This window comes from Arachis hypogaea, chromosome 14, assembly GCF_003086295.3.
Source record: "Arachis hypogaea cultivar Tifrunner chromosome 14, arahy.Tifrunner.gnm2.J5K5, whole genome shotgun sequence".
Classification (NCBI taxonomy): domain Eukaryota; kingdom Viridiplantae; phylum Streptophyta; class Magnoliopsida; order Fabales; family Fabaceae; genus Arachis; species Arachis hypogaea.
The window spans coordinates 114,725,561-114,737,601 of record NC_092049.1 but is presented as its reverse complement, the minus strand read 5'-3'; the positions used below and the strand labels follow the sequence as shown (position 1 = coordinate 114,737,601).

General features: G+C 39.5%; 1 protein-coding gene across 1 annotated transcript; it reads right to left on the bottom strand.

The window, feature by feature from the left end:
• Nucleotides 1-6,421: 6,421 nt before the first annotated feature.
• Nucleotides 6,422-7,783, bottom strand: LOC112742963 (uncharacterized). Its single transcript, XM_029292499.1, has 2 exons — nucleotides 7,409-7,783; nucleotides 6,422-7,252 (listed from the first exon to the last, which is right to left on the bottom strand). The coding sequence occupies exons 1-2, from the start codon at nucleotides 7,781-7,783 to the stop codon at nucleotides 6,422-6,424; spliced, it is 1,206 nt and encodes a 401-aa protein (XP_029148332.1).
• Nucleotides 7,784-12,041: the final 4,258 nt, after the last annotated feature.

Genomic DNA, 12,041 nt, shown 5'->3' with positions numbered 1-12,041 from the left:
ATATGTGGAGGGAGAGGTTTCAATTCTAACTTTTGATCATGGGTAGGCTCTGGATTATCTGGGACTTGCGAAAATGGCGAAGTGTCCTCATTGTCAGTTAAGAGGGTCCCCACACTTGGACCTTGTCCAGTGTGCCTCTCTTCAAACTCTTCTTTTTGAACTTCAGCCACACTTTCGTCTATGACATCACACTGAAAGATAGAACGATCTTCTGGGGGGTTGTCAATGACTCCATTCAGATTGAAGATCACTATGCGGCCATCTATTTCAAAGGAGTATGTTCCTGAAAAAGCATCCAATTTGAATTTTGATGTCTTCAGGAATGGTCTTCCAAGTAGGATTGATGATGGCTTATCTGAATCATTATGGGGCATCTCCAAGATATAAAAATCAGTGGGAAATGTGAGCCCTTTAATGTTCACCAAAACATCTTCAGCAACTCCAGCCACTGTAATAATGCTTTTATTTGCTAACACAAAACGAGCTGCCGACCTTTTTAAGGGAGGGAGCCTTAAAACATCATATATAGACAAAGGCATTATACTGACACATGCTCCTAAATCACACATGCAATCATAAATTACTACACCACCAATAGTACAACTAACTATGCAAGGACCTGGATCACTACATTTTTTAGGTAATCCTCCCATTAAAGCAGATATAGAACTACCTAAAGGAATAGTTTCTAATTCATTAATTTTGTCTTTATGGATACATAAGTCTTTTAGAAACTTTGCATATTTAGGTACCTGCTGAATAACATCAAAAAGGGGAACAGTTACCTCAACCTTTTTGAATATTTCTACCATTTTAGGATCAGGTTCCAGCTGCTTCCTGGGCTTCCTTGCAAGTTGTGGAAATAGAATGGGAGTAGTGTTTTCTGTGGTGCCTGCGCCTTTTTGTGCTTCTTCCTGTGGTGGAGCTATCTCTTCTTCAGCCATGTCCTGTATATCCTCTTCCTCTTCAATATCTTCGATTTCCACCACCTCTTCAGCTGAGGCGTATTCTGGTGAGCTTGGTTCCTCCTGATTCCTCTCCTGCAGTGTGGTTCCGGATCTCAGGGTGATGGCATTAATGCCTCCCTTTGGAAAGGATAATGGTTGAGAGGGGATTCCAGTGGTGCTTGAAGATTGGTTACTGGAATTTTGTGCTGAACTAAGCTGTGACATAAAAGCTTGCAGAGTAGAGGTGAAACCATTCAGACTGGCGTTAATATTGTTCACGATGGTATTTTCCATGGCCAGTTGTCTTTTCTCAAAGGCTTGTAATAAATCTTCATTAGAAGATACAGAAGAATGAGTAAATTGAGAGGTTTGCTGCTGATTGTTCGGTGGTCCTTGGTTTTGCCTCAGGTGAGGTGCTCGGTAAGGTTGATTTTGTTGCCTGATGTTGTTATTATTCCACCTCTGATTTCCCTGATTATCTCTGCCTCCTCTATTATTGTTGTCCCTCCAATTCTGGTTTGAATTGTCCTGCCATCCATGGTTATTATTTCCACTTTGATTGTACCCTTGGTTGGGGCGGTCATAGAAGTTGTGAGTGGATGCAACCATGTTGTCTTCTTGTTGGAGCTGCGGGCATTCATCAGTGTAATGACTGTAATCAGCACAAATTCCGCAAATTCTTTGTGGGACTAGTTGTTGGTTTTGCTGCGGTTGAGTTTGCTGAGCTTGTTGATTCAACTGCATTTGCTTCAGCAGGTTGGTCATCTCACAGATGCTTCGATTTAGAGCAGCAGTCTCTATGCCAGAAGATACTTCTGCAAGGGTGATGAGCGGATAATTTATACGCTTTTTGGCATTATTTTTAGTATGTTTTTAGTAGGATCTAGTTACTTTTAGGGATGTTTTCATTAGTTTTTATGTTAAATTCACATTTCTGGACTTTACTATGAGTTTGTGTATTTTTCTGTGATTTCAGGTATTTTCTGGCTGAAATTGAGGGACTTGAGCAAAAATCAGATTCAGAGGTTGAAGAAGGACTGCTGATGCTGTTGGATTCTGACCTCCCTGCACTCAAAGTGGATTTTCTGGAGCTATAGAACTCAAAATGGCACGCTTCCAATTGCGTTGGAAAGTAGACATTCAGGGCTTTCCAGCAATATATAATAGTCCATACTTTGCCCAAGTTTAGATGACGCAAACTGGCGTTCAATGGCAGCTCTCTGCCCAATTCTGGCGTCCAGCGCCAGAAACAAGCTGCAAAGTGGAGTTCAACGCCCAAACTGGCACAAAAGCTGGCGTTCAACTCCAAGAATGACCTCTCCACGTGTAGACTTCAAGATCATCCCAAGAACACATCAAGTGGGCCCCGGAAGTGGATTTATGCATCAATTACTTACTTCTGTAAACCCTAGTAGCTAGTTTATTATAAATAGGACTTTTTACTATTGTATTAGACATCTTTGAATCATCTTTGGATTATCTCTTGATCTATTGATCACATTTTGAGGGCTGGCCTCTCGGCCATGCCTGGACCTTCACTTATGTATTTTCAACGGTAGAGCTTCTACACTCCATAGATTAAGGTGTGGAGCTCTGCTGTTCCTCAAAGATTAATGCAAAGTACTACTATTTTCTATTCAATTCAACTTATTCCACTTCTAAGATATTCATTCTCACTTCAACCTGAATGTGATGAACGTGACAATCATCATCATTCCCTATGAACGCGTGCCTGACAACCACTCCCGTTCTACCTTCGATTGAACGAGTATCTCTTAGATTACTAATACAGGGGACCGAGTCCGAGATATTGGGATCTTCGTGGTATAAGCTAGATTGATGGCGGCATTCATGAGAATCCAGAAAGTCTAAACCTTGTCCGTGGTATTCCGAGTAGGATTCCGGGATTGAATGACTGTGACGAGCTTCAAACTCGCGATTGTTGGGCGTAGTGACAGACGCAAAAGGATAGTAAATCCTATTCCAGCATGATCGAGAACCGACAGATGAATAGTCGTGCCGTGACAGGGTGCGTTGACCACTTTCACTGAGAGGATAGGATGTAACCATTGACAAGGGTGATGCCTCCAGACGATTAGCCGTGCCGTGACAGGGCATTTGGATCATTTTTCCGAGAGAAGAACGAAAGTAGCCATTGAAAATGGTGATGCATTACATAAAGCCAGCCATGGAAAGGAGTAAGACTGATTGGATGAAGATAGCAGGAAAGCAGAGGTTCAGAGGAATGCAAGCATCTCTACACGCTTATCTGAAATTCTACCCAATGAATTACATAAGTATTTCTATCCTTATTTTAGTATTATTTTCGAAAACCCCATTACTATTTTATATCTACCTGACTGAGATTTACAAGGTGACCATAGCTTGCTTCATACCAACAATCTCCGTGGGATTCAACCTTTACTCACGTAAGGTATTACTTGGACGACCCAGTGCACTTGCTGGTTAGTTGTGCGAAGTTGTGAACCATGGTATTGGCATCATGTTTTTAGCGCCATTACCAGGGAAAGAAAGAGCGATGAATTTTACATAATCAAAGTGTAATCACAATTTCTGCGCACCAAACGGCCCTTGAACGGCCTTGCTTCTGTCTGTGGTTCCGAGTAGATTCAGCTAAATCACTGATCAATTGCCAAGCTTCATCAGTGGTCTTGTACTTCTTCATAGACCCATTGCTGGCACTTTCCAATGTGGTCTTATCCTGGGGCCTCATTCCTTGTGTGACATAGCTGAGTAGCACGATCTTGTCAATCATGTGGTGGGGGCATGCTTCCAGAAGATTATTGAAGCGCTCCCAGTATTCAAAGAGAGTCTCATTGTCATCCTGAACAATTGTAGAGATCCTTCCTTAGTTTATCAGTAACTTCAGATGGAAAGAATTTCTCCAGAAACTCCTTTCTGAGTGTATCCCAGTTGGATACATTTGCTAGAGGTTGAGTGTAGTACCACTCTCTTGCTTTTCCCTCAAGAGAGAACGGAAAAGCTTTCAGCAGAATTGAAGTTTCATCAATGCCATCACGCCTGACAGTAGAACAGGCTGCCTGGAAATCTCTCAAGTGCTTGATAGGCTCTTGAGCAGGTAGGCCATGAAACTTGGGCATCAAATTTAGCAGTGCGGTCTTTATTTCAAAATCCATAGCTACCGCTGGATGATGCGCTTGAAATGGTTGCATTGTAAAATCAGGAGCTCCTTCCTCCTGAATGGTAACTCTTCTAGCTGCCATGTTTTTTGCACGTAAAACAACCGAATCAGTAGAACGGGAGCTGGTTTCTTTCTCAAATTCACTTTCAGATCCGCCCTCAAAGCGGGCTAACCTACGCTGTTCTCGCCTTATTCGTGAAATTGTCCTTTCAATTTCAGGATCGAATATTAGCAAGCGCGGATCAGAAAGTGAACGTGTCATTTGACGGAAGAAACATGTAGCTCATAGTAGCAAAATTAAATAAAATGCAAATAAATAAATTCTAATTAATAAAATTAGCACTCTATTGCAACATCCCCGGCAACGGCGCCAAAAATTGATGGGAAGCAGAAGCTGGTGAATTAAAAATTTATTAAAATGGTTACGTTGCGAGTATAGTTCTTAACTCACCGAAAATCTGCCTATCAACTTAGAAATATGTCACAGAGAGTTTAAATTAAAATTACTGGGAGTTTTAAGTCCCAGGTCGTCTCCCAACGAGTTGCAGAAAAGTGTGCTGTTTTATTAATCAGATGTTCCAAGAAGTTGAGCTAGGTAAATTGGGAATTAAATTGAGAAATTTTAAATAATATAAATAAAAGCCTTGACTGGGAATTGATTGGTTGGAATCTCTATCATTGATGGTGTGATTGTAAGATTAATTTATAATTAATGGTTGTTCTGTTTGGTTATCCTTTACTAGGTAAAGGAAAGTCAAACAAGTGGGAATGCCAGATCTGTTCACAAGTTGCAACCCACTTAGTTCAAAGGGATTGGCGTCTGTGACAAGATAGCAATCCAACATTTAACCCAATTACAAATTTTCTTTCAATCCTTCCAACTCAAGAGTTCCTTTTAATCAACTCCCCATCAAGTAAGGGAACTACTCACGCATTGTAAATAAAGAATCCATGGCATATGAAAGGAAATTAAAAGAAGACATGATTATTGATATTGAAATTGAATTAAAAAGAAATAATCCTTGCATTAAATAATTATAAAAGTATCTGAGTGACAAAATTGAACATAACAAAGAACATGGAAGATTAGAACCAAGTTAAGAGAACAAACTAGAGTGATGATGTCTTGATGAGGAAATAACTCTTCTCAATGTTCCAATGCTAAGATCAATTGAAAATTAAAATCCTAAAACTAGAGAGAAAAACCTAAGAGAGTGAAAAACTAGATCTAAAACTACTGAATGAATGTCTCTGTTGTTTCTGCATATTCTCTGACTCTAGTCTGCTGTTCCGGGCCGAAAACTGGGCTGGAATAAGGCCCAAAATTGCCCCCAGCAGATTCTGCAGATTATGCAGATCACACATGTCACGCGATCGCATCGTCTATGCGAACGCGTCGCTTGCGCTTTTTCCTCTCCACGCGTTCGCGTCGTCCACGCTACCGCGTCACTAGCACTTTCCAATCTGCGCGGCCGCCCAAGCCATGCGGCCGCGTCGCTGCGATTTGCGCTCCTTCGCGCGGTCGCGTGAGCCATGCGACCGCGTCACTTCTCGCTGGTTATCTCCTTAAATTCTTGTGTTCCTTCCATTTTTGCTAGCTTCCTCTCCAATCTCCATCTCATTCATGCCCTATAAGGCCTGAAACACTTGACACACAGATCACGGCATCGAATGGAATAAAGGAGAATTAAAAGTAAATAATTTAAGTCTCTAGGAAGCAGTTTTTAAACATGTACTGAATTTAGGAAGGAAATCTAAATGCATGCTAAATTGATGAATAAGTGGGCAAGGATCATGATAAAACCACACAATTAAACACAATATAAACCATAAAATAGTGGTTTATCAGTCTATCAACTACTTGATAGAATATCTCAACTTGAAAATGATGCAAATTTGAGATCTTTTGAGCTTTGCGTCTTGATCTTCCTTGTGACACAAATATATCATCCATTTTTGGAACGGTAATATTATGTTTGTCACAAAATAATGAGACTTCATCAAGTAAAAGAGACCAACCATCATCTCTTATAGTTTGCAATCGTTGCTTAGACACTTTAACCAATGCCATAGCATTTACAATGTCTTGATCATTCCTTTGTAATGCTTGAGATAATTCATTAGTAACTCCCAAAATATTTTTCATCAAGTGTAAGTTGAAAATGAATTCAAAGGATTGAATGACATTCAATAAATGACATGCTTCAGCTCTTTGTTCTGAATTATTTCCATCTTTCTCAACATATTCAAGAACATTGACCACGGAAGGAAACAAAGAAATTAATCGAAGTATAGTTCCATAGTGTGAACCCTATCTAGTATCTCCAGCTCTTTTCAAAGCTATTTCTTGATTCAACCCACGCCCACTAGAAATTTCTCCACTTTGTAATGCTTCAATTGTCTTAGTCATTTGACTATCACGAAGCATATCTCTTCGTTTACACGAAGCTCCAACAACATTGCACAAATTGGTTAACAAATTAAAAAGCAAAGCAATTTCAACTTGTTTTTTTGCAACCGTTACAAGAGCTAACTGAAGTTGGTGGGCAAAGCAATGTACATAGAAAGCATACGAATTTTCTTTCAATATCAAAGTTTTCAAACCATTAAATTCTCCTTGCATATTACTTATACCATCATATCCTTGGCCACGTACTCTTGATAAACTTAAATTATATGTTTCTAATAATGACTCCAATGCTAATTTTAGAGATAAAGCATTAGTATTAGAAACATGAACAAGACCAAGAAAATGCTCCCTAACTTGCCCTTCTTTATTCACATACCTTAAACAAACAGACATTTTCTCCTTAATAGAAATATCGCGAGCTTCATCAACCAAAACAGCAAACAATTCATCCCCAAGATCATTTACAAAAGCTTTTGTCGTTTCACTTGCAGCCGCTCTTACAATATCTTTTTGAATTGAGAGAGCTCTTAGTTTAAGACTCCCACGAGCATTTTTAAAAGCACGATCAATCTCTTCATTATGTTGTGCAAGAAAGTTTAGAAGTTCTAAAAAATTTTCTTGATTAACAGAATCATCTGTCTCATCATTACCACGAAAGGTCAATCCTTGTCGCAAAAGAAATCTAATACAATCAATTGTAGCTGTCAAGTGAATTTGATAATTCTTTTTAGCCTGCTCAGATTTTTTTCAATAGCAGCACTAATGTGTTGTTTTGGCTTCATAAGTGCTTCACATTTTCTCCAAGCTTGATTATGAGCACTATCATGAATCCCAACATGAGTTTGTAATCTCTCCTTTTTTTTTCCAATTTGAAAAGCCATTGGTTACAAAAGCATTGCCACCATCATTCTCAAGTTTCATAAGATAACAACAAAGACAAAAAACAGCATCTTTTGATATACTATACTCTAACCAATTTCCATAATCATCAAACCAACTAGGATTGAATCTTCGAAAAGAAGAACCACAAGCAGTTTGCAAAAAATCATGAGTTCTCGGTTGACAAGGACCTCTTTGCAAATACGCGCATCTAACTTTGTCTCTGTCATTCGGATGATAACTTGAAATCTTTGGTCGTTGTCCTGGATCTGCTATGAGACTCTCTACTTCAAATTCTAAAAATCTCCTCTTGTTAGAAGAGCTCGATGAATTGTTTTGGGATCCAATCTCCAATGATGAAGTTCTTTTGAAATATTTCTCCATCACTAATAGATTAAAATTATAAATCTAAATTAATTCATTAATAAAATTAATTTACAATTCTTCCCAAATTGAGAAGTTCAGCATAAAAATATAAATAAAAAATTGATCCATTAACAACAACAGCAAGCTAGCAACTAATAATATCCCAAATTTCTAATTCAAAATAACTCAATACACAAAAATAATTAACGAATTCAATCACAAATTCACAATTTCAATCACAAATTACATCAGAACAAATTCAATCACAAATTCACAATTTCTAAACCAACTATATAAAATTTTCATTTATCAAACAATGAAACAAATGAACGAAAAGATGAATGAAGCAACTAAGTGAATTAAGTATATGAAAACCAACACAAATACCATAGTTATCAAACTCGGACCGGACCGGTCGGTTCAACCGGAAAACTGGTGAACCGGACCATAAGCCGGTCCGGATTAACAATCTAACCGGATAAGCATGCGAACCGGTCAAATTCGAAAAACCCGATCAAACCCGGGGCTCGAACCGGGCCGGTTGATCCGATGGCGTCATCACACAGCCCGATGATGTCAGCACGCGTCACTCAAATTTCAAAAATTTGAAGCATATGCCAGCGCTGGGATTCGAACTTGCATCAGTCAAGTTATAAAGGGAGCCTGTTACCACTAGGACAAGCTTACATTTTGTGTTATAATTTATCTTTCTATGAATATATTATTAACTATTAGATATATCCTAATTAATAATTTATATATTAATTCTTTTAGCCATGCAAATTTAATATATTTTTTATTTTTTTGTTCTAATGAATTGTTCATATTAATTTAATTTATTTTTATTTTATATTTACTCTTTCTTAGATTAATTATTTTTTAATTATATCATTATTAAAATAAAAATTAAACTTTGTTAAATATCAATAAATTAAAAAAAGATAAGCAAAATTTTTTTATTAATCATGACATATTTTTGTTACTGATAATTATATGACATCTATTAATATTAATATTTTTTTAACATATATTTGAATAATGTAATAGATACTAATTAATTAATGAATTAGAAAATAAGTTAATTTGATATAAAAAAATTATATAATTATTTAATTATGACCGGGTCAACCGGTTGAACCAGTGACCCACCGGTTGAACCAATGACCCAGTGACCCAGTAACTTGGCCGAGTCGATTGCCGGTTCGGTTCTGATAACTATGACAAATACACAATACCACCTGACCTAAGACCTATTGATTCTTAACTATTAATTCTTATTCAGTCACAAACCATTCCTTTATTCTAAATCCACATTCGACCATTCCCCACCCCAAAAGCTTATTTATTTATCATATACATATGCTATAATTAATTGGTTACAGGGTAGACTTGAGAATTGTTTGTTGTTTATCACTCTTGATAAGTTGAAAGGTTGATTTGGGTTCCCAATCATGTACCAAGAGGCAAACTAAACTTCAGGAGGATGACCCAGACACCCAGTAGCGGTGTGGCGCTAGTGGCAACAGAGAAGAGGATTGTAGAATAAAAAAGAACCAGTCAACCAGAACTCCAGAAGCCCAGAAGAAATGGATGTTCGTTGAAGAAGAAGGCAGAATCGCAGAATCAGATGCCGAATTGCTGAGTGTCAAAGGAAGGAACGCAGAAGAGGAACGCAGCAGCAGATCCACCAAAATCACAAATCATAAGCAGTGGCGCAAAAGAAGGTAGAACCTAAGAAGTGAGAACTCCTAGGCGCGGCGTGGCGGCGATGCAAGGAGAAACCAACAGAGACGGAGCCACGCGGGAGAATCGCGGCGATACAAGGAGTCGTGAAGACTGCGGAGTCGCGAGGAGCAGAAACGCGGAGTGACAGGGAGCTAGTGACACTGCCACACAGCCCACACTGGCGGTCTGGCGGAGCCACAGAGCGGCAAAAATGCGGAGTCTGGTCTGGCGGCAGTAATTCTGGGGCTTGGAGGTTGGAAGGCAGAGGCTGGAAAAGTTAGGGATTTGGAGAGAAAGAGAGAAGAAGTTGGGCTGGGGGCTGGGAACAGTTTAGGGATTTGGGGCTGGGGCTTTGGGCTGGGAATAGTTTAGGGATTTGGGGCTGGGGCTTTGGGCTGGGGGCAAAAGTAATTATATAATGGGGGCAATCTAGACATTTCACTAAGAAGTACTCTTTATTATTTGAAATTTGACTGGGGGCAGTTGCCCCCACTGCCTTATACATAAATCCGTCCTTGGTAGGTAGTCCACATCTTGTGTGTTGTTGTTGTGCTGTTGATTAATTTTAATGGTTGGGTTATGTGGCGGAGCAGTTGTTGAGTTGAAATTCATTAGACAAATTTGTTGGTAATGCCTTTATTTTGTTGTTAAATTCCAATTTATTAACAAACAAGCACCGAATTGCATTCTAACTATTCATAATGCCATCATTAGTGGCAGATTTATTCTAGTTGACTTCATGCACATTGCATTCATGTTACACATGACTTTAAGTACATCTCTTTGTCGTTGTTGGTTTGCCCAGCCAAATGTACCGCACTTTGGCGACGACGTTGGCGACGATGTGATACTCACTTTGCGTGCAGGGGACATCTCCGTCTGGGCCGTCTACGACCGATACGGGGGCAAGCGAAGGCGCAATTGTGGCACAATCAGCAGAGGGTTGGCAGAATTCTTGCGCAAGTGCAACATAACTGATGAGAAGATGGCTGTCTTTGAGATCTCCAGGACCAACGCGGACGTCGAGCTCTTGGTCCAATTTGTTGACTATGAATGACTACAACTAAAATGATGAACATGCTGACCATGTTATTTTGGATTGCCTTTTGTTATTTGACAAACAAATTATCCCTTGATATGATACAAATTACTCCTTGACTTAACTTTTTGTAGATGATACAGTGTTTGACTCCTTTTTATGACGTTTAAGTACTTTATTATATACCGTGTTCTTTATCTTGAGTTTCTAGAGTTAATCTTGCCTCCTACAGTCTCATACAGCAACATGGATGCTCTAGATTAATTTGCAATTTCAATATAGCGCATAACAAAAGAATGTCATATCACGGCCTCAATATGGTCAATTTTCAACTATAACAGTCCAGAACAGAGTCTCCTATAGCTACCCATTCTTTTTCCAAACATAGATCATGATGCAAGATCTACTGAGAAACTAAAACACCTACTGCATAACGTTTGCATAATATGAACACCAATTACACGACCCACGTTCCCACTGGAGTGAGCTGTGAACGCACTAACTAGATGAATGGTTACCAAATTGTGCCCTGTGAATCATAGTCCTCGTCCAAGCCAACGTCCACTACATCGTCCCATGCCAGCTATAGTGATACATTCCATTAGCCATGAACTACCAATCGATAAATGCTCAAAACATTCAACAAAAACGACGACTTAACAAATTTATTGACATTGTGTTACCTCCTCAGGCGAGTCATCTGTTGTCCCAGTTTCGCCCTCACCCTCAGCACCAAAATATGATGCACCCTCTTGTGTATTCATTCGGCTGTTGGGATTTAAGTGGCAAGATAGTCGATTATGCCCTGTCTGGCGACAAAGACCGCACCTCTTCATCCCCTTCACCGATTCCTTTCTTTGCCTCTTTCGACACCGCGCCATGTGTGGATCCCTCACGCAACCCTCTAGTGTTGAAGCTTCCCTAACTTCATTGCGACCTCCTGTATCACCACAATCCTTTATCTCTTTCAGCCGCGCTATCTCATGAAGAACTTTATCCATCATGTCGGCAAATTCAGCTTCGTCACGACACACCAGAACACACATTTCTCTGCATAGATCATTCAACATCCAATTGCGGCAAGTGATTGTTGAATCCCAGCAAAACGGACCTTTCTCCACAAACGCCCTTACTTTGGAGCAAGCACTCTTGGACCAACGATCAAGAACAAGACTGTCTGGTATGTCAATCATCTCCAAATGTACAAGCACTACTACAATGTGATCACACGGTATACCAAGGGGCTCCATTCGCAAGTACGAGCACTTGAAAATGTTGCTGTCACCATAGTGACACACTTGCCACTCCCTACGCGCATTAGCTGACCTCGACAAAGTAAATGTATCACAAGTATGGTTCCATGTGTATGTCCGTACCTTCAATGTGCAAGCGTGGAAAAGTATGGTCCTGAAGTTGAAGAAAATCGCCCTTGTGAGCTTCTTTGCAACTGACCTCTCCAAATCATGAAACGGACTCTGTAGCACTGGTTCCCCAACCACGGATAACATATCA